General features: G+C 38.9%; 1 protein-coding gene across 1 annotated transcript in view; it reads left to right on the top strand.

Moving 5' to 3' along the window:
- The window catches only part of GRAMD2B (GRAM domain containing 2B), a 40,796-nt gene extending 21,732 nt beyond the window's left edge, over positions 1-19,064 (top strand). The window contains exons 2-14 of the mRNA XM_054397775.1: positions 1,932-2,054; positions 3,230-3,317; positions 3,619-3,685; positions 4,105-4,208; positions 8,742-8,837; positions 9,745-9,816; positions 9,940-10,020; positions 10,515-10,623; positions 12,391-12,513; positions 13,059-13,146; positions 13,571-13,672; positions 15,329-15,422; positions 18,828-19,064. Of these exons, the coding sequence (XP_054253750.1) occupies positions 1,932-2,054; positions 3,230-3,317; positions 3,619-3,685; positions 4,105-4,208; positions 8,742-8,837; positions 9,745-9,816; positions 9,940-10,020; positions 10,515-10,623; positions 12,391-12,513; positions 13,059-13,146; positions 13,571-13,672; positions 15,329-15,422; positions 18,828-18,869 (1,189 nt within the window). The 3' untranslated portion in view covers positions 18,870-19,064. The remainder of the gene's footprint in view (positions 1-1,931; positions 2,055-3,229; positions 3,318-3,618; positions 3,686-4,104; positions 4,209-8,741; positions 8,838-9,744; positions 9,817-9,939; positions 10,021-10,514; positions 10,624-12,390; positions 12,514-13,058; positions 13,147-13,570; positions 13,673-15,328; positions 15,423-18,827) is intronic.
- The last annotated feature ends 4,520 nt before the right edge of the window (positions 19,065-23,584 follow it).

Genomic DNA, 23,584 nt, shown 5'->3' with positions numbered 1-23,584 from the left:
AGTGTGATACAGTCTGCTTTGATAAGTCACTAACTTTGCCCTGTAAGAATAGCAGGCTGCCCGATGGACACCAGTCAGGCTCCAGGCTCAAGCAACTACATCTTGCAGTCTTACTTAGGAGTTGGCAAGTTGTGCTGCCCTGTTGAAGCATAGCTGTGTTTGAACTTGACAGTTTTGCCTCACCCTGCTCTTCATTCCATTCCTCCGTAGTATTCTCTGGCATTTCTTGAAGCCCAAGAGTTTGGAGAGCAGTAAAATAACAAATTGCAAACCTGTGATTAAGACATTTGCAGGATTTGCAGACTTTTGGAATGCAGGCTCCTTTATAGTTGTGGGGAAGACCTTGAGTTTACAGTTCTCTCAGCTTAAAATCTCAAACAACATAGTGCTGCATAGTTAGGGTTTTCAGTCAAAAGACTAGGTTGTGCCTGAATCTCTTGAATTGCCCATTTAATTCTAGTTTATGTCATCTCAAAAGTTGGTGCCTTGTGGTCAGGCCGGGCTGATCCAAGATTTCCTAGTGGGGAACAATTGGTTTCTTCCTTACTAACTTTATTAGTGCTGTTATGCCTCCACAAACACAAAAAAGCAGACTTAGGAAGGGTCAGTTTGGTGCTTTTTTTTTGGTGCAGATTGCTAAGTGTTGAGGAAGGATTTGATAGGGGAATAATTGTTGAATGGAAACATAAGACTCCTTGAGAACAACTCACACCAGTAATGCAAAAATGTATGGCTTCTGTCCTGTGACAAAAGGTCTGGTTTAGCTTTGAGGTAGGGTATCACCTCATTAGGTCTCAATTATGATGTTGTGAGGTGTATCTTCTGATCTTATTCATGAAAGGGTAATGGAAACAATGGATCTTCTTACACCCTTTGTAAAAGAAGGAAGATAAAATTAGTCTGGGAACCTCTGTCAGCAAAATTTAAGTCTTAGTAGGAGAAGAAACTGTTTATTGTAAAGCCACTCCCTCGTCATAGCAGTAGCTGTGTTGTTGCTGCAAAAATTGCAGAAACTAAACATTATAATAGAAAGCTTTTGTAAATGGGGTCATTCAGGACAGGCATTAAATTAATGGACAACATGGGGTTGTTTTTTTTTTTTTCTTTAGTGCTTAGTCTTCCCAAGGCTTTTAGTCTTCCATGGGAAGGTATGTGTATGTATTTATCATGCTTTGTTTTAAAATATCATCATTGTTCAGACCTTGCTGTTAATGACAGCTTTTTTCCTCTAGATGTTCTAAGTCAACATTTTATTAGAAAATTTCTGCAAAGGGAAAGTCAGGGAAAGGCTCTGATGGCACATCTTTAATCCCTCAGACACGCATTTCTGAGGCAGTAGCATGTGCTGTGAAAAGGCAGTGCACTGTGGTGGCAGCACTGTTTTTCTGAAACAAAGCCAGTACTTCTGACACTTTGATAGGACCCTTTATTGTGAAAAACCTGCAGATGGACTCTCAAAGTAGTGAGTGAGAGGCAAAATGAGACCCAACTTCCTCTTGCAACACATAGGCACAAATAACCTGTTAAACACTAGGTCTCTCACACAGGATGTTTTTTCCCTGGCCTGCCAATCAAATTAATTTCCATTAGTCATCAGATCGGAGTACGGAACATGGAATGCATTTTTCCTAAACAAGACATTCTCTTTGGATTAGAAGCTAGACATAAAAAAATCATGAGTGATGAAATATCCATGGTAGTATTTCAGTTTTCTTGTCTCAGTCAGGAAATTCCAGTACTGGAGCTCAGGATACTGTTCAGATACATACTGTCAAGTCAATAAATGAAGATTTTCAGGACCTTAATGTAAAAGATGTGTCATAATTTTGTTCTTTAATATGTGCTGTATTGTCAACGTGTTGCAGTGGCCTTTGACATTGGTACAAATCTTGCAATACATGTTTCTTTCTCTTTTAATTTCCCCAAAGCAGTTCAGATGGAGAAAATGGACCAGATGAAAAACAAAAGGCAGGAAAGTCACCTACTGTGTTGCTGCAGACCCCTTCCAGTGACATGGAATATTTTGATGACCGGAAAAAAATTGATGCTGCTAGGTAATGTCAGAAATTACATGAGGTTTTTTCCTAGTTAGATAATCGGAGTGGTTACAATCATTGCTTTGTTACCCACCGCAGGCAGCCAGAATAGTTGTAATTCAGACACTGGGCTGACTTAATTTTCCTGTCCTAGAAAAAAAATATATCCACTGCTAGCTGCATCGCAGTCAATTTGACAAAGTCAAGCTGAGCTTCAGCCTGAGTCCTGGGCTCTTCCCAGGACTTACATACTTGATGTATTAATTGTCTGTGGTGTAACCATAACAAAGTTTTAATTTGGGACTACGCATCAGATTATTGTAATGTCTCTGCAAAACCAGTCATTATTCCTTTGTTGGAAAATTGGAATGCATCTGAAACTTTTCTAAAAGAAAATGAAATAATCCTAAAATCTGCCTTTGAGGGCTTCAATATAAATTTTGCATTCATTTAATTTTGTCAGCTGAGCACCCAATGCAAAAGTCACCAGTCAGACTGGTTTTGGTCATAAGGCAGATACTTCAAAATCACTGAATTTCCTGAAGTACCTTCAAGGAGAAGATACTTGAAGAAATGTGTGATGGCTTTTTCGTTTCTTTTGGGTTTCTTTTTTCCAAGCACTTTTTCCAGTCTTACCTCTCACATACACGTGTAATCCACTGCGCTGTTGAGGGCTTTGCATCAGTTTAAGACTCTCTGCGTTTCAGTTTGACCTATGCTTTACACAGGCATACATGTTCAGGTGTATTCTAGAGTTTTCTTCTGTGAGGGACCACCTGCGGTACATATTTTGAATACAGTCTCTCTGCTATCTAAATCAGTCGTGCTGTACAAGCTCCTTCCTAAATCCAGATGTATCTCTAATACACATGGTAGTTCCATGGCTCTCACTCACAGTTTTTACTGGAAATCTTTAACCTCTCAGGTCTAGGAAAGTAAAGATGATTTATTGTGCGGTATAAGGTACAGTAGTGGAAACTTTGTATCACCTTTCTTGCCCTGTTGAATCCTGTAGCACAATGTGTTCTTAAAGTCCTTCACTATAGAGTCCTGTGTTTTGTTTTGCCTTCTTTTCAGTCTGTATCTGAGGGCCTCCCTATAAAAGAGCTACTTAATTTTTATATCATCTTGTTAACTTCCAAGACTAATCAACTGATGCCAAGCTTATATGAAATTTCTCTTTTAATCTGCAGATCAAAGAGCAGCACAGATAGTTCACTTCTGACAATGGATATCAAGAGTGACTCCAAGATTGAAAGGAAAAAACGTGCCTCAAATCAGGTAGGGCAGAGGAAAGCCTTGTTTGTTTCTATACAGTGACAGCAAAGACATAACTATCATGACAGCAATATCATAGTTCATGGTTGTATAAGGACATAGGTTCTTTTTTTCATCAGTATATTACAGTTTGGGCAAAGCAGAGTACAGACTGAACAGCCATATGGCAAAAATGAGGACTTATTGTAAAACAAGTGGGCAAAATGGGAATGTATTGGAAGAACAGACAGCGGAATGAATCACTTGATTGTAAAACTGTCTAATAAAGCATATGTCATGGGGCGTGTGGCTTTTTGTTTTTTAGCTGAAGGCAAATGCACACTTTCATAAGCTGTTTCTAGATGTTCCCATTGATGAGCCACTGAAACAAAGTAAGTATTAAACCTCTTGTCATTAGGTCTAAGGTAATGTTGCCTGCCAACTAGTGATATACAAGGGGGACTACCTCAAGTTTAAGAATTTAAATTCCAGCTGCCTGGAGCTGTGAAGCTTCATCCACATGCAATGGGTGTTTTTGTAGTCTTTCAAAAATGAAATCTTCAGATGCTGGACATCTTTGAGAATTGTTGCCCACTTTACATTTCTTAGAACGACTGCCTGTGAAGCGTTCTGAGCTTGTTCACTATTAGTTAAACTTACAGAATATTTCAAGATTAGGCAATCGTCATCAAAATGCATAAGCCTAAATGTATTATAATTTTGAAAAAAATAGAAAAACAAAAGCCAAACTGATAACAGTTCACTTGGGTTATGAGTACTTTAAAGATTATAGAGTATCTGTTTGTTTCAGGCTTTACATGTGCTCTGCAGAAAGAAATTCTGTACCAAGGAAAGTTATTCCTTTCTGAAAACTGGATCTGCTTCCATTCCAAGGTTTTTGGCAAAGATAGAAAGGTTAGTAAAATCTTTGTGTACAGAAAAATAATGCTATTCCTTAACAATTTGTTCATCACCAGAAGTTCACATTATTATACAAGGCTAGAATGCTACTAATCCTCATAAGTGTTATTGAAGACAATCACTGTTCATAACTGATGCTTGAAAGTCACTCCAGAACTGGAGCACTATTATTATTAAAGATCCAGTCTCTCTCAAGGATTTGGTGTCTGAAAAAAATAGATGAAAGGATAGAACCTGACATGCAGTAGTGAGAGCATTGCCATGCCCATGTAGCACAAACTGTCTCTCTTGTGGTAAGTATAGAAAAGGGGAGGGATGGAGGCTGGGAAGTGTAAGGACAGCAAGATTGTACTTGGAGAACTGGAGGGAAGGATCGAGTGGATCAAGGCATGTAAAGAGGAGGAACTAAAACTAGCTTCTGAGTTGAGTGGCAAAGGTCTGTGAGGGATTCTTGTAGCACTCCTGTGTAAACAGAATAGGGAGAGAAAAAAGTGTTATGTTGTTACTTGTGAACCTAATATTAAAAGGAGAAATGGGACATGAACCATTAGGAAGATCTTACTTTATAAGATCATTTACTCTCTTGGTGCAGAGAAGACTCACCTAAGACTTGGGTTCCCTGAGGTGAACGGTATGTTTACAAATAAAAAATAAAGCCTTTCCAGAAGAGGTTTGTATTCTGGTTCTGTTGATTTGGAGCTTCTAGAGTGGTTTTATTTATGTAAACTCAGGTGGTTTTGCGCTTTTATTGGGAAACAGTTCTATTTGCTGTGAGGATTTCTTCAGCTTCTTTCTCAAGCCTTGTACAAAGATCCTGCTTAGATCCTCAACCCTTCTGTCAGTGAATTGGGTGCTGAAACCAGTTTAGGACTTGTCAGTATCTCATTTCACTGCTGTCAGCCATTTTGACGGAACACCACCTACCTTTGAAATGGCTTTGAAGAAGGCGGAATAGGTTTAAAGACTACTTAAAATCATTAACAATGTGTTTTTAATAGAGACCTTATTGGTTATGTTTTACTGCTTTGCCCAAGAAACTGAGTTGTTGTTGATTCCTGGTTGAAGAATTTTATTAGTCATATGCAGTACATTAATGCAGATGGTGTATATGTCACTGAAAGCCATGTGGCACAAACAAGGAAATCACAATTAATAAATGGTGTCATTCCTAATTAGTAACCACTATCTTGGCAATTAGTTTCATTAAAACTGAAGCTGCAGTACTAGCAATCTCCTGTTTACTGCTTGCAAATATGACTACTTCATGCTTTGGGGCAGCTTTCTAACTTCAGACTAAGCTAAATGTATATAAAATGTAGTGGAACTCTAGTAAGGAGACCAGAAAGAGTTGGGGGGAAAATGTAGAATGGTAATGATGTAGTACTAGGAAATTGTCTTTGTCGACAGGGTTTTAAATGCAGGAATATATACATATTTATATAACAAAAAAAGGAAAACATTACAAGATAGGGTAGAGTAGGCAGTATTTGTAAATGTGGCTATAATGGTATTCCAAATTACTCAGTTCTAGCTGTTTGTTTTCAGAGAACATTGTAGGGAAAACTAGGAGTGAAAGGGATGCTTGATCATGTACTTCCAGGTGTCTTCCCTTGCCTGGCAACACACACTAAGAGCTTGGCTCAGTCACATATAATAGACTCAAATTTTAGGTAATATTATCAACAAAAAAACAGGAAAGTCAGGGATATAATGAAGATGTAAGTGGAGGGGCAAGTGGAAATCAAGCTTAACAGGAAGAGGAATTTTCTTAGCAGTTAAATACACCGACAAATGACCATGAGACAGCAATGTGATCTTGTGGCCAAGAAGGCTAGTGCTCTCCTGGGTTGTATTAGAAGGGGTGTAGTCCATAGGTCAAGAGAGGTTCTCCTCCCTTTCTACTCTGCCCTGGTGAGGCTACATCTGGAATATTGTGTCCCGTTCTTGGCCCCTCAGTTCAAGAAGGACAGGGAACTGCTTGAGAGTCCCACACAGAGCCACGAAAATGATTAAGGGAGTGGAACATCTTCCTTACGAGGAGAGACTAAGGAAGTTGGGGCTCTTCAGCTTGGAGAAGAGGAGACTAAGGGGTGACCTCATTACTGTTTATAAATATGTAAAGGGTGAGTGCCAAGAGGATAGAGCCAGGCTCTTCTCGGCAATGCCTAATGACAGGAAAAGGGGCAATGGGTGGAAGTTGGAGGCATAGGAAATTCCATGTAAACAGAAGGAAGAATTATTTCACTATGAGTGTGACAGAACACTGAAACAGGCTGCCCAGGGGTGTTGTGGAGTCTCCCTCTCTGGAGATACTGAAGACCCACCTGGATGAGTTCCTGTGTGATCTGGTATAGGTGCTCTGCCAGGGAGGTTGGACTGGATGATCTCTTGATGTCCCTTTCAGCCCCTGACATTCTGTGAGCCAAGCTTCCAAGGCACAAAACCTCTATTACTTACGACTTGTTTTACAAGTTAAGCTTAGTGTTAAAGTATTGTGAGAAATGTGGCTCTACACATTCTAATAAATTTTTCAACTTGAACTCTTCTAGCTGCAGAATGTCTTTTATTGAAAGCTTTGGTAGAAGGAATAGCTGTGCAAGTCAGGAGATTTGTGCATATTCAAAAACAAAAGGTTGCTTCTGCAGGCTTGAATAGGCTTTCCAAGTAGTTCTGGTTTTGTGTATATATTGGCCCTGAGTCTTTCCTGGAGCTAAGTGTTGTCTTGTGTGTTTTGGTTGCTTTCCAAGTTGCCTGTAGGTAAACCGTTTTTCCCCAAATAATTATTACTCTGAGTAGAAATAAAATACATTGCAGTGATTTTACCATTCTAACCAAATGCTGGGATAACAGTGCTGTAAGCAAGTACTTAATCCCACTTAAGTACGCTTTAGTCTTGATTACAGTAATGTTATCCATCAGAATAGCATGCAGTAGAATGCCATTAACATCTCTGATTTGAAGTTCTTTGAGCTTAACTGAACCAATTAGAAAACTTCTAAGCTGCTGGTTTTTATCATTAGGATTAGCAGGATTTTTGTTGAAAAAATATTTTCTTTGGTTTTGTTTTGGTTTGTTGTTTGGTTTGGGTTTTTTCTTGGGTTTTTGTTCTGTTTTGTTGTTGGGGTTTTTTTTAAGTTACACAGATTTCAGTTCTGACTGCCTGAAGATTGTGGGGTTTTTTTATCAAACACATACCTGCTCCTACTTCCTGTAAAACCTGTTTTGAAAAGTGTTGCAAAAACTTCTTAAACTGGATTGTTTCACAAAGAAAAGGTATAGTGCAGGACCTGTTTAATAACCCATTTTCAAAAGACATGGCTTCTGAATCAGGGTAAATAGAGTCAACATGCTAAAAAAAACCCATCAATATGTAACAATTGATAACCACATTTACAGATTCTTAGACCCAGGCCTGGAACTAAGAAAAGATAAAATTTTATGCTTTGGATTGGTTTGCTTTTGTCTGCTATCCCACTTAATCAAGTACCAAGTAAGGAGTGATTTTCCAGGCCTTAGATACTTGTCTAGCTATGATTCAGCAGTAGTTGGCAGTCCTTGCAGCCAGGCTAATGCATACAAGTACGTTTTTTTTGTTACCTGAAACAATCTTTCATTTCATGCTGCCCTTAATGAAAGTTAACAATGTTTTATGCAACCATGCACAGAGTAACTTCATTCTCCTTCTGTACTGGGTCACTCATTGAACAATCTTTTGACACTTGAAAGCTTGCTTCCAGATTTCAGGAGTAGATGTGACAGTGTATGCCAAAGGAATTTTTAACAGGATCTGTGTCTTAATTGTGTGTATCCAGTATTATTTTACTTGGCTAAGCTCTAGGCTTTTCAACTGAAATTTGGTGTTTTGCAATATGGGGTTTACAAGAAGAGCTGATACAGAATATCCCATGTTAAACAGTCTGAAACTTAGCAGGTATTAAGCTAATTGGGTTAGATGTAAGCACAAAAAGGAAGGAAAGTTGAGAACTTTTCAATGTAAATGTGGACAGCCGGGATGGCCCACACAGGAATCAGTTTGTCAGTGACTGTGTGGGTATTGGATCTTTCAGCATGACTGAAGGACGAGCTGTTTACTCAGCTGCTAATTGCAGACTAAAGGTGAGAAGATTTTTATTTCTTTCTTCAACAAGCTTCTCTTCTCTGTGTTCTGAAATATTTTGTTTTTAAACAGAGGAGCCTAGCTTTAAAACTAGATTGTTCTGCAGTTCTACAGTGAACTAAGCTTGGAGTCTGGTAAGAACTGTAAAGTACCAAGAAAGGAAGACACAAACAAAAGCTTGGATTGGCATCTTATAAAAAAAAAAACAAAAGTCAAATAGTTAAATAGTAATAATCTGAAACTGTACTTGTTCCATATGAAATATTAGGAAGCAGGGATGTAGCACAGAAATTTTTAAATGATGTGTTGAAGGTTGGCTTATCACATTTGTTAGGCTGGCACCTTGTGAAAAAGCATGCAGATTTATATGCACGTAGTAGGACTCTAACACTACATTGCTCTTGTTTCAGCTTAGTATACCTGTACTCTCAGTGACACTTTTGAAGAAAACCAAGACTGCCCTTCTTGTGCCAAATGCTCTGATCATAGCAACAGTTACAGACAGAGTAAGTACTGGTAGAGAGCAAAGCTACTGCACTCTGCCTGCAGCCCTGAAGGATGTGGTTTCTTAGGGATGATTCTAGCTTTTTCTGCTTGCTTACTTGTGATAGGCAAGGACCGCTTTTAGGTGTGGTGGTGGTGGTTGTTGTTTTGGGGTTTTTTGGTGGTGGTGTTGTTTTTTTTTTTTTGTTTTTTCTCTTGCTAACACCCTATCTTTTTCCTTTGGATCTGCAGTAAGCTTGTGTAGAACTTGGTGAGGAAATAAACAGAATCTCTGGTTGCCACCCACTGTCTGTAATCTATCATTCCCCATTTTCCAAGACTACCGTATAGTAGCACTAGAAGAACTGAGACTGCTGGATCAGAAATTGCATGCACAGAGGATTACCTGCCCTGTTGGCAGCTCTGACAGTATTCTTGCATTTACTTGTCTCTTACATGAGTATCAGCTTGCTAAATGCACAAAATACAGTTGCTTACAGTGATTCTTCAGAACAGTAATTGTATCAATCAGTAGAAAATGTGATTACCCTTTAGAACAAGCCCATTTTCATGGCATAAATATCTTATGGATGCAGGAGACTGTACAACAAAAAAAAATGTTTGGTTTGGTTTTTGAAGGGGTAGGTAAAACATAGCATGAAAAGTTTTTTAAAATAAGAACAGATCTGCATTATGCTCTGGTTCCGACAGAAGAGCATGATAACTTTTACATGCGTGTGCTGTGTTACTTGTGATTAACCTCAGGTCATAGGCTTAGCAGTGGAGGTTTTTCCTGTTATGCAGAAGTTCTTGAAAGTAGTTACTTGGTCAGCAAAGCCACCAAGTTGAAGCAAGGTTGCAAAGCCACCGGGTTAAAGCAAGGTTGTACCATATGTCTTCTTAAACAGTTTGGGAATTTTTGTTTTTCAGTACATGTTTGTGTCCTTACTCTCCAGAGATACCACATACAAGCTATTAAAATGTATCTGTAGACATCTTGAGGTAAGTACTAATGGGAGCAAAGATGTTATGTAGCTTTGTGTTCTGTGTTACTGGTTTCCTGCTTCTAAATGCTAGGTAGTTTCCAAACGTTTTCCATGTTAACGCTGCTGCTTTTTTTTCCAGGATACGAGCATGGGCAACAGTCCAAATCCCTCTTCTGCAGAAAACAGTTTCAGGGCTGATCGTCCTACAACTCTGCCCTTGGTAAATCACCTAGATGTTTGTTCTTTTGTTGCATGGCACCTTTCATTGCCAGTACTACTTAAAATGTCTGAAGAAATGAAACTGAAGAAAATCATGACATCTGTTTCTAAAAATTCCACCAGTTTTAACGTTAAGAAGCAGTGGGAATAACTAGCATAGGTATAATTTTATCTGATTATATGCAGTGTATATACACGAGTATGCTTTGGATGTATTCCAAGGTTTGTGTGCTTTGCATATCTCTATAGCAGTCAGGTTTCACCATGTTCTGTAGTGATATAACGTTGCTTCTTCCTCTGCTATGAACAGTTTTTCAAGTGTTTCTAGTTGGAATCCTTCCTCTGTGTGCAAACATCATGATATCAGAGATTGCTCCTGGTTAAACAGTTTTAAATCTGTAATTGTTGATTCAGTTTCTAGAGAAAGGCCAGAGGAAATAAAGTTGTTTAGGTTTAGAGCAGGGCTGAGCTTGATTATGACTTTCTTCCCATCAGGATTTCAATGAATATTCTGATCTGGATGGAATAGTGCAGCAGCGGAGACGAGAGATGGAAGAGTCCAGCAGCACAGACTCTCAGACCCCAGAGATGGAATGTTTCCAAGGTGACTGGGGTCATGGGGCCCCAAGAAAATTTGCATGACTTAGCTCTCAGTTTTGGTTCTTTAATCTCCTTTGAATGTGGAATCTGCATTCTCTACAACCCTGGAGAATTACTTGGTCTTTAAGGTCTTCCTCAAAGCCACAATATCTGTGTTTCTATTATTACATCCCTTTGCAATCCTGACTCAGGCAGTAACTTGGTTAGCAGCAGATCTGATTTGTCACTACTGCCTTCAGTTCCTTATCCATGTACTAACTGCTTCCCACATCCCTCATCAGTTATGCTAGTAGAAATACAGAGTAGGAGATTTTGGGGATTTAGCCCAGCTGGCCACTAAACACCAGGCAGCTGCTCTCTCACTCCTTGCTTCTGATAATAGGAGGCAGAGAACTGGGGGGAGGGGAGGGGGGAGAAGAAAGGTGTGTTATCAACACTGTTCTCAAACTAAATCCAAAACCACATCACTGTACAGCTACTGGGAAGAAAATTAACTCTGTACCTGGCTTTGGTCATCAAAAAAATTTATTTTGGACATAGTTTTCTGGGTTTGTTTTTTAAACCTTTATTTTATTCTTTGCCATTTTAAAAACATTTGAAGATACTGCCCACAGTTGTTTATTCTTAACACACTTCTTTGTAATCTCATATCCCTCAAGTTCTTCCCCTAATTAGAAGAAATACTGTGTAGAAGCTCACTGCATATAAGTTTAGCAGAACTTACCTTATGTAGCCCTCAGTGAATGCTATTTGTAAAGCCCAGAGCGTTACTCTGCTGTGCAGTTAGCAATATTAATATAGTAATGCGTCATTATGCTGTGATTACTGGGTTCCATCTTGACTAAAAGAATTTGTATAGTAAACTCTTACCATTACTTTTAAATGAAACACTAACTTTTTTAATAGCAGTTTTAAGTCACATTAGCTTTTGTTGTTGTTATGTCTTTTATTCAGGGATATGATTCGGATCTATTTGCTTTCTTCACCAAATGGAATGGGAATGGGTGGTGTTTGTGAAGCAGTGACTAAATTGTGGTGTCATTGCTTGCCATGTTAATGATTGTAAATAATTATTTAACTTGCTGCCTTACTTCTTTACAGCTAATAACTGCTTTAACCCTTTCTGCTTTTGTTTTCCACAAGTAAAAACCCAATATCCAGTTAAAGAATCACCTTGAGCAAAAGAACTGAGAGCTGTGGGGGAGAACATCTGTTATTTGTGGTTCTGTTTACTATGCATTATTAGAGCACTCCAGGATGTGCAAGTAAAACATGAGCAAAACTGAGTGTGACTGGATTTTTCTCTCCTATCTCTTTCAAGACATTGTCTGAATTTTAATAACAGCCATGAAAGGGAGTTAGAATCTCCTCTTTAAGGTAACAATGAAATATCTTCATTTGGTGTTGCTATTAAAGCAATTTGGAATTGTTACTCTAGCATATTCAGGCCTTTTGAGAGATTGCTGGTTTTGTCTCTGTCGTCTTCTGATTGGAAATTCAGTGATAATAGTCAAAGTTTGCACAAGCTGTCATCTATCAAAGGAGCATATGTCATCGTTTTCAAGTCCAGGTGCTTCTTTGCTTTGTGATTTGTAATTACTGTGTAAACTGTTTCAGGGCTACTAAACTAACTCTGCTTTATATCCAAGTCCAGAAATCCACCTTTTCAAATCCTCACCTTCCCCTACTCCTTTTAGGTTTTTTTTTTTTTAGGCTACCAACAGCTTCCTGTAACTTATTTCAGCTTCATTAAAAATCTTGCTTTTAACAGATTATCATGTCATTGAGACTCAGCCTCACTTAAAAGTTTCCAAGACTGAGACAAAGTCTGCCCGTTCAGATGCACACAGTAAACATGGTCCTGATGGAAAAGCCCGGAATAGTCCTCAAAATGGTAAGGTATCAAGGGCAGATCTTGAGGTGGAGTTAGTTGAAACCATAGAATCATAGAATGGTAAGGCTTAGAAGGGACCTCCAGAAGTCGAGTGCCACCGCTTTGCAAAGCAGGACAGCTTAGGGCAGGTCACACAGGAATAGTCCCTTCCGTGCTGAGATGAAGGACACTGAGAAGTAACAGAGTTCTGTCCATTTTCCTTGCTGGGGGGAAATCCAAACTATTACAGTCCATTTTGGCTATTTTTCGGTTGGTGGGGTTTTTTTGGTTTGTTGGTTGGGTTTTTTTTTTTTAAATAATGCAAGCTACTACACATCCTGAAGACCTTCCTGCAGTACAATAAATATATCCATGCTCTTAAGAACAATACAAGAGCAAGCAAAATAAATTAAAAAAAAAAATTAAAAATTGCGTAGTTTGGTAAGTTCCCATCATTTGGAAGATCTCCTTATTTTTCCCTGTTTATTTTGTCTGTTGCGTGCTTTGGAACACTGTGCGCCGCGATCTGCTTTGATCATAGTAACACTTGATTCTTTCCCTTGCAGGTCATTCTGAAGCCCTCAGGTTCTTCTACAAAGTGAAGTCTCAGAAGCTCTTATCTCTGAACCACATACTTATATTGTATGCCATTATGTAAGTTAGCAATTCATACTAAGACTACTGAAATACTAGGCTTTACGTATGTTTACATAGATTAATGTAATCTAAGCTTCACTTGAAAAAAGATTACTGAGAATTGTGGCCTGTATACTTCTCAGAAGTAGAAATGCTGGGGCAGACTTGACTTAATGGGCTTTTTACTTTTAAAAGCAAAAGGTCTTTAGTTCAGGAAATGTTTAACTGCTTGCAAGTTCATTTTACATGTCGCTAAAGCAAGCTATACTCAGGGGTGGGTATTTCTGAATGCCACTGTGATGGCTATTCCTGAGGTGTTTTGAAAAGTGATACCTTTATTATTCAACATTTACATGTAACAATGTAAGCAATTTAACATTAAGTTTTTCAAGTACTCTGAACTTTCCCTTAATAGATGTACTTTATTTTTTCTCTATTCCAGTGTTTGTTTATTAATATTTTCTACCTTCTACATGAGATACAAAATCGGTATCTTGGAGGAACATCTTATTTCCATCACATCCTTTGATTCACATATTAAGGAGTAAGATACACTTGTAAAATTTTGGGGGTTTAGAATTTTTTTCTCTAGTATCTATTATGCTCATCTGTTTTCTTCAGAAACCACTGTGTTACTGTAGTGCTATTATGATACTTTAGTGTCCTGTAGTTCTTGCATTTGTACTACCCTCACCTCGGCTTTCTTTTTAAGACTTTTAATATAGGTGTGATATATCATGGTGTACTGCTACCTTGATAACGTTTCCAACAGCTGAGTAACTTTGAAGTAAACTGCTGAAGTAAGCAGTTCCTTACCAGGGCAATGATTCTGTGGAAGAGATAGAACTTCTGTATTCAGTCTTAATGTCATTTGATTGGCCTAAGATGACAGAAGGCACTTCATAATCTCACATGCTTGTACATAATGATTTCTGAAGCTCTGAGCTGCCTATATGCTCTTTAAAAAACAATATTCTGTCATGTTAATATAAATGTTTTTAAAAAGTTTAAAAACCAAAGCCACACACAAAACCAAACCAAAAAATACCCAAAATGCACTAAGGGGAAGCTCTTTGTGTGTTTGAAGGGGAAATAGAGAAAGCGACACAGTTCCATAGATCCATTCTGTAGTCATGGCTTTGACCCTCCATTTTTTTATTTATTTTTTCTTTCCATCTTTGTGTTGCATGGACGGAAAATATACAAATATGCAATGGAGAGGTTATGCTGGGGCATACAAATTTGGCATTAACTCTTCTCCCCTTCTTAGAATTTTTTTTTTTAATTTGAGCTGCTCTGCAAAAAACATGGCTTCAAAATCTTTTGTATCTCAGTGCAAAACCCATAGCCCACAAGCACCATGAGTGAGAGTGCTGACTGCCAGAGAAACACCACCTGAAAAACAGAGGGAGAAAAAGAAGTATCTACACTGGGTAGAACTTCTGAAAAGTGATTCAAACTTGTAGCAAGCTCTTGACTAAGTGTGCTCATTAATCCAGCTTTATTTGACCATCCATGACAAACAGGTCACTGTGACAATGCACTTGTAGACATATTGAACAATGACTTTGCTGCTTAGGAACCCACTGCTCTTAGCTGTCCTCTGTGGAAAGCAGTAGAATTTTTATGTATGTGTCAGTAGACAGACATAGGTGCTTGGTAAAAAAGGAAGGAAATTGTTCTGTGTTTTAAACAGGCTTGCATTTATATTTCACCAATAGTGCAGGGAGAGTGGGAAACCTGCCTCTTATATGAGGTAATGTCAAAAGCCTATTTTCCCCTTTTGTCATGTGTTTATTAGCAAGATCCCATGCACCTTTTCTGAAGCTCTGTTACAGAAGAGACCTGTTTTCTGTTGCTCAGATCACAAACAGTACAAGTTGCAGTATCATCTAATGTGAATTTCTATGGTGTCAAAGGGTTGGGCTTTTTTATTTATTCTAATTCCCAGGACATACAACTTGCATAACTTTTCAACTTAGTTTCAGTGGAAATAGCTTTAAAGTTTTCCGTCCAGATTTCTGGTGAATGCGACCACATAACAAATTTAGTAGAAAATTTAGAAGTGACATTAGGCATTTGTTTCTGTAAACAAGTATAGTTTACAATGTTGCCCTTGTAGTCCCGTATACATGTATCTCCAGTTCTATTTCCTTCTTTCTGGCTTCTGTCACACTCACTTCTTCATTCTGTTTGACAGAAATCCAGCACAACCAAGTTTGGGATCTCATGTGCAAATTAATGCCGATGCCCTTTGTGATGAGTTAACTGCTAATCTTATAACGTTGGAAAAGGTAATTTCCTATGAAGCAATGCACATGCTGATACACAGTTGGTTTCTTGAGGAAATTCTGTAATCTGTTACTTTGAAAAGTGCACCATTACCCATAGATTTCATACCAGAAGCTGGCATATTTTTGTAGACAAAGGACTTGTTGTCTGGACTATAAATTAGTACAAGTATTGTGTGTGTAGATGTTCTGTCTTGAGCTGAGGCTTACAACCAGGAGTACTAATAAACTGGACACTTCAAGGTGATTATTGCATGTAATGATCTCAATTTATTTTTTTTTTCCATCAAGGCTGAGGGTTCTGTACTTAACCTTTATTGCTATTTAATGAATTTTCTGCCTGGGGCTCTTGTTTGAGTTTTACTTTTTTTGGATTAAGATAAAGAATACTATTTGCATATGTAGTCAGTCTTTTTATACAAAGTGTCTGGAATTTGCCCATTTCACTTTAGTATTACAAATGCTGCTGTACCAGTTGTGTTAATTTCCCATACTTGAACTTTACTTTTTACCGCTCTCTAATTGCAAAGGTAAATGCATTTACTGGCTTAAACTAGAAACCTATGCAAAACAAAACTGAGTGTGCAGACCTTATTTCCACTTTAAGGGTTTTGGTGGGCTAACCCTAACCAGTAGTTAGATGCCCACCCATCTGATCTCTCTCCCACCCTTTCTGGGAGGGGAGAGAGAGAAAATAGGATGAGAATGCTTGTGAGTCAACGTAAGGTCAAGGAAACTGCTCACTAGTTACCACTGCAGGCAAAAGAGACTCATCTTGGGGAAAATCAATTTAATATAGTGTCAGTTAAAATGGATTTGGACAAAAAAATAGAACAATATGTTTATTTCCCCTGTCCCAAGCTCAATTTCGCTCCTTTGCGTCCAGCCTCTCACCCCATTCCCCATCCCCTGAGTAGGGCTGGCTGGGGTCACGGTCTGTACATAGCAATTTTCTCTCTGCTGCTCCTTTCTTCATCCATTTCTCCCCTGCTGCAGCACGGGCTCCTCCAGGAGCTGCAGTTCTTGAGTAAGTAACCATCTGCTTTGGCATGGACATCTCTGCCATGCAGCACCTTTACTTCTTCTCAGACATTAGTGTTCCTTCTACTGTTTTTCACTTTCCTACTGTTGTCTTCCTTCTGTTTAGTGTCACTTCATGCTCACTCCACCACCATCTTGGCTGAGGAATTCAGCTGTGCCCTTCAGTGGGTCCATTTCTGGCTGCTGCAACAGCTGTGTACAAGGGGCAGCCTCTGTCCTATTCCCACAGCAGATGCCCTTTCAGTCCCTTGTCCCACCCATGTCCCCAAACCTTGACAACTGCACCCAGTGCAGATGTAGGAAGTGGAATGTGTATGTTTAGGAATGCATACAGTAGCCAAGCATTAAAAAAAAAGTATTACTGGAGCAAAAATAAAATTGAATTCCTATATGCTTAAGTCACATGGGTTATTTTTGCCTGTGTTTCTAAAATGTGAGTGCATGCCAAAGTCTTTCAAACAACTGTTTGGGGTTTTTTTCCCAAACCAAGTTTCTTAAATGGCACAAAGCTAGGATTGTATAATATCACTGTTTACTTGTATGGCATAGGTTTTACAGAGACTGCCGAAACTCCCCACATCTCTAACCCCTTGGCTTTGGAAGTTTAGAATAATCCTAGTTATACATGCTGTGTATGCTCTGGATAATAACAATATGAATACAAAGGGAAGCTGCTTGCCAGATGATTACCACATACAATCTTTAGCCAAATTTGGTCATTTAAAAGGTTACTGCTTTCCAGCTGTCTAAGGCAGGCTGGCAAAATGGTTCACGGAGAACTCAATTTCTGTGGGAAGCCAGCCAGGCTTTTGCAGCAGAGCTAGGAACTCTCCCATTCCCTTATATAGTCTCTCCTTGGAGGCAGTAAAAGGCATCTGATGGTTGGATCATCCAGCTATTCCCAAAGAAGTGACCCTTTGTCCTGAATTAGAGTCTTCAGTCATGGGCGCTTCTTCAGTTAGTTTCTACTGGATTGGACCCTTTGATTTGCCACATACTCAATACACAATCACCTGCTGTACATACAAGCTAAATTAGTATTGCCTGTAGCTGCATATTGCCCCATCCCAGTCCTGTCTGATCTCCAAGTGGTTAAAGCAGGGTGTCTGACCCTATTCTTGTTCTCAAAAACTGATAGAAAGCTATTGCTTTATGTTCTCTGAGAAGTTACTGTACTTAACTGTTTCGTATACCTTAGTGAAAGGTGCTAGTAACTGGCTGCACCTGGCTTCAGCAGCAGTGGTGGCATAAAAGGTTCAATGTTACTTTTTGCCTCTCCCCTTGCTTCCTGCACAACCACAGCATTGTAAACTAGAGCACAGAAATTAGCTAGGTTAAAAACTAAGAATTACTCCGCAGCTGAAAAATGTTCAGTGCAAGAATATGTTGCGATGACTTTGAGTGTGACCTTGTTATTTTTACAAGCTCTACTTCATACTTGGAGTCAAGGATTTGCCATGGATTAGTGTAATTTTGCTTTGGAATTTTAAGTGTATTTAATAGGATATTGAAATACCCTGTGTCTATCAGATGATAAAACATTAAACAGAGAGAGAAAACAGGGCCTTACGTTGCTCATTCCCTTGCCCTAATACAGCTTGATAAAATGAAATTCCTATGTATGTGTTAAATGACTTACAAAATTCTTTTCTTTTCCCCAAAATGCCTCTCCTGAAAAAAGTTGGGCACCTGGGCTAGAAATCATGAGGTAGGACTAAGAAATGGTGTACTTGAAGGACAGTGTCTCCTCAAATTAAACCCTTCTGTAGCCAGTGAGTGTTAGTTACTAAGAGGAGATGGGGCCCTCCCTATCCTCCCCATGTCTGGACAAGGAGGTGAAAACTGGATAAACAGTCAGTGTAAAGTCTGTGGAAATCACCCTTTTGAATATTTGAGTGGCTGGCACTGCCTTTAGTCTGACTAAGGGAACATAAATCACAATACACTAAATCTGCTAGATGGGACACATCTGCTAATGGTTAGACCTTAATTACTGTGACATATTGTAGCCAGCTGTGTATCTGAAACTGTTACACTATTTAAATTATCTACTTAGACCTAGGAAGTGAGACTTTGAAGCTTTTACTGGGTTTTGATCAAGTTCAAAATAATTGGATTTCTTGTACCTTTCTTTCTAGCTTTATTTTTTTCCTATCTTATTTCCTCATACCTAATGAAGGAGAGAATCTACAGGAGGAATTGCAGGAGATACTCCTAATATGAAAACTAGGAAGCATTTCACATGAATACCATTGGTATGAATAGCTGTGACAGAATTAACATACACACAGAGTATACCGAAGATTATGGTTTTTTTTAATGCAATGTAACACCACCTGCCTCCCTTTTTTTTTTTTTTTTTTTAAGATACAAAACAACTTACAAAAACTACTTGAAGATGGAGAATGAAATATCAATATTCTTGGATGGCTTTAGACTTTACTCTTCTCTCTTATCATAGAATTGTTTCGTTTGGAAAAGACCTGAGATCATCAAGTCAAACCATCTTGACAAACAGTTCCAAAAGAGCTCTGCTGGCCAGAGTTCAAACTTCTTTATTTTCAGTCCAAGCCAACTTTAAGCTACTGTAAAGCTCATGTCATAATGCAGAAAGTTAGATCATTCTTGAGCATGTGTCTGTATCTTTTAAAATCATGTATGTTATGATCTACATTTTAAAAACATGTATGTTTTAATCTGTTTTGAAAATAAGGGGATTTTTCTTTCTCTATTGTGTGTGAATTAATGGATGCTATAGCTTATTTGTTTCTGAACTTACACCAGTGCAAAGCTGCTGCAACTCCTTTTATGTCACCATTTGCTTTCTGCCTGTTATCATAGAAATGTGAACAGGAAGAATTTCAGTTGTGACTCCTGTGTAGTGTGTGAATGAGCTGGTGTCTCACAGTGGTTATGGATCAGTCCTGTGCTCTTCATTTTTACTACTTTGTGCCCTTGCATCCCAAAGATCAGAAAACAGACATCTCTGGATTGGATTATGTGAAGTTCTGAATGTTCAAGGTGTGCTCTGATCTCAGCTGCTGTAAAAAGGCACAATTCCACTTTTTGTGGTATTTCATCGCTGCAGAGGGTAAGGTCTGTTACTACTGGGCATTCAATTGTCATTAAGTCAAGCTTGGAATATGTGTGGACTTGCTATCTTACAATCAGTTTCCTTATGTCGCATTCAGAGCACTATTCATATATGCACAATTTAGGAAAACTGCTAGGGTTTTTATCTACTCATGGTCTCTGTCTGTTAATCAGTCTGAAGACCCTCGGTCAGCTGACTCCCAAGTCAGCTTTCTTTGGAGTTGCATGGGGATTTGGTTGGCAGAGCAAGTGCAATTTGACTCCAATCGATGAGAATCTGGTCTTGGTATGCAACTGCAGGGACCAGATATTTCCACGTAATGGGAACTAGCAAAGTAATGATGCAGCACTACGATCAGTAAAGTGAATGAAAAAATGAGCATCTGTTTTGTTACACTGCTATTATTTTTTTTTTTCTTCACAGCGCCTAAATTGGGATTACTGGGGATTCTTAGGTTTCTTGATTCACCAAGCAGGTTGCTTATTTTTTAAAAAGCAATATTTAGGATAATAACACTAGTATCTGTAAAATGACAGTATTGTTTATAATATGCTATGCATTTTATAACCATTTCTGTGAAATGTACCTACTTTGTTTAAATAAACTTTTGTAAAACAAATGCCTCAGTACTGTTATTGGGATGAAGCCAGTTCCTTACATCACTTTAGTCAAACATGCTACTCATGATTATGAGGCTCATACCTCGCAGTACACGTTTATCCAACAGAAAGGGTTAGGAACTGCATGCTCCTCATGTGCTTCCTCTTACTCAGCTGTACTCAAGGTCTTCCCAGACTGCAAGACTGGAGCACTAGGAGCAAATTTGGCTCCCAGAGTTTTGAGGAAATTTGCATAGTTTCATCAAGTGATTTGTCCTTGAAGGATAGTGTGTGAGTATCATATTGGTGAAGCAGTGTAGAGAGCACTAATATGCCTGTCTGGCTCAAGATTCCATCTGAGCATAGCCTATCAAAAAGTCTGTGAGATTTGACACCCTATTGCAGACTCTGCTTCTCCTTCCTCAGCTATCGTGAAACTGTTGGAATATTCAGATTCGTAGGAAAACTACTGAACTAAGGTTTTGTTGTTTTGTTTTTTTCCCTACTCTCTGCTTCCAAAGTTATGCAAGTTATATAAGTTTTGCAGCTTATGTAAGTTTTGGACCCTGACCTCATTCTTTCTCTTTGCTACTTACTTCCTTTTAATTCTGTATCAGTAGCAGAAATCTGTGATTCTATTTATGGTTTAAAACTTGATGCCACAAGTCACCTTTATCAAAGGAACTTCAAAGACACAGCAGGTGAACTAAGGTAGCCTGTTACTCCATTACATCAGCAAGGGTGTGCTATGCTGTAGGAAAACAAGGGGAGGGATAATATTTGGCATGTGCCTTACATGATGCAGGCAAGCTAACCCCTTACCATCAGCCTTAACTGGACAAGATGATAACCCGAGTGACTGAATACTCAGGAGTGGATTTAGCTCATTGCAGCAGGGGGAGGTGAGTCTGGGCAAAAGTGTAATCATGCATTTGAAATATGAGGAGAAACAAGTTACACTCCAAAGGAACAGCTGGTGCTTAATGTTGTGACTGTAGTCGTATCAGCTCACTGACACAATTCACAGCTTGTATCCTAACTACTCCTTTACCTAGAGAGAGGTGAAGAATATCTCAAGGATGTCACACTGTTCAGAAGTTACTGCACAGTTGGGCAGTAGTGTAGTACTGCAGTATTCCCAAACTAGGTGACAGAGCACGTGCAAGTCCCAGTTTGGGCAAAGTTTAGAAGTGTGAGTGTAGCGGCTTCAAACCTGGGCTTCGGTCTTGTGATTGAAGAGGAGGGTTTTTCCCCAGTCCTTTTTGGGTGAGAAGTACCAACAGCAGTGATGAACAAGCAAAAGCTGCTTCCTTGAAAGAGTGGAAGAGGAAAGGGGCTTTTCCATCCAGCATCTGTGGTAGGTGATGCAAACTAAAGCAACAACAAGGGTGTTTGCTTTTTGGCAGAAATGCTTATTTGCAGAAATAGGAGAAAGAGGTCTGTGACTTCAGGGGTCAGAAATCTGCACTAAATGCTTAGTACATGGTGTTAATAATGTTCACTTATTTAGTGTAGGTTGCATGGGAATCTGATTTTAAAAGCCAATTTTGTTCTAGTTTTCCAATTTTGTCTACCTGTTGTTCCTAACAGCACAGAGGCTAGAAAACAACAAATTTCCACTAGCCACTGAGGAACTAGTAGTAGTACCATGTTCTGAGAAGTCATTTTCAAACTGCAGCTGCTGTAGATGTATGAAAGGTAACAGGGCCACATCTTAATGTTTTCTCTAGTTGTAGTTGATGACGCAATTATTGTTCTTAATAGTCTGAACTCGACTTTCATCAGTGTAAGCGCTTAATTTAAGGGAAAAAAAAACCACACACACAAACCGCAAACGTGGTTTTCTTTCTCAGAAAAATGAACATTGAAGAAACTCCCAAGACACCAGTACAAGGCTTGACTTTTCCATGTGCAGCAGTTTCTCTCTGCCTGGCTGATGTGATATGTACCAAGTAGCTAGCAGTCACTGGGGACGGGGTGAAACAGTGAAGCATGTTATAGGCATGATTTTCTGGTGTTTTGGAATTCATCTGTCTTCAGACCACTGTCAAGATGAAAAGCCCTCCTTCCCATTTCCAATTGTTACTTTCTTGTGCATTTTCACAGAGTGCAGAAAGGAGGGGGGGAAAGTAAAGTGGATTTGGAGAGGCTGATGGGGTTTAAGGAGTTGCTGAACTAATTTTCTGCCAAATTAGTTGCCTGAACTGGCTTGTTTTGAGGGATATCAAGTTTATGGTAACTTTTGGTGTGAAGAATGCAGCTAAGTGCTCTAAGAACTGGAAGTATTATAAAGTCCCTTCTCAGCAGAATGTGAAAGGCAGGAACTCCCATTAGCATTTGCAGAAAAGGTGGTCAGTTTTGTCCACATGTGTATTTAATACCGTTGCTGCTTTCACCTCAGCCTTCACGCAGGTGTGCAGTAATGCTCTCCACTTTGATTTCCAATTTTCACCTAACAGCCAGCTGACAAATGCTAAATAAATCTCCAGGTTGGTGTTATCCAGACCTTTGTGGGCTATTGCTCAGCTGGTTCAGCTGCAGCTGCTGGTGAGGTGTTATTCCCAAAAACATAAGAGATTTTGCTTTTACAGAGCAGGTGTGACATGCCATAAAGATCATGAAAAGGCTGGCTGTTTGGACAGAAAACTCAATTTAATGGTGCCAAGCATTTAAATTGAGAAAACAGTTCCTTTTGTGCTCAGTGCCTGTGTGTAAACAGCAGAGGAGTAATTTTGTTTGAAAGGATTTTGCCAGCACCTGTTTTCAGTTTGGCTGGTGAGACTCTGACATGCAAATTTCCTTGAGAGGGAAAATTGATTAATCTCATTTGACACTTCTAGGCTTACAAGGTTGCATGTAATGAGACTTTACAAAAGGGATGGGTTGGGGTGTTTTTGCTTGGTTGGTTGGGGTTTTTTGTTTGGTTTGGTTTGGTTTGGGATTTTTTTGGGTTTCTGGTTTTGTTTTTTCTTTAATGGGTTATGAATTCAGTGTCATACAATTTTATAATTGTAGAGATTTGTGATAGTCTGTTGTTCAGTGAACAGTCACAACAAAATAGAAGCTGTTAAATTTAATTTAGTTGTCTCCTAAATTATTCCATGTTCCATCAGAAGCCTCCCTGGATTATAATAAAGAAAAAAACTAAAGAACAGCAAAACAGTCAAATGCATATAATAAACCAATGTACACTATGTGCACTAACTCAACAGCACACGAGAGTGGTTCCGAGAGTTTATTCCCTGAGCTTTGCACAGTGTTATGATGCATGTAACTGTTCCTGTCCAAAATATAGGCATTTAACTGCTACATACACAGATGTTTTACAGACCTGTTTTTCCCTCCTGATGTGTTCTACTGACTCTTATGTTTCCATCTAGTCAAACTCACCAGCAATATGGTGCCTACTTATCTTAGATTATGTCTAAAAT

Source organism: Indicator indicator, chromosome Z (genome assembly GCF_027791375.1).
Source record: "Indicator indicator isolate 239-I01 chromosome Z, UM_Iind_1.1, whole genome shotgun sequence".
In the NCBI taxonomy this organism is placed as follows: Eukaryota; Metazoa; Chordata; class Aves; order Piciformes; family Indicatoridae; genus Indicator; species Indicator indicator.
Note: the sequence above shows the minus strand (reverse complement) of the source record. Positions and strands in the feature narration are given on the sequence as shown.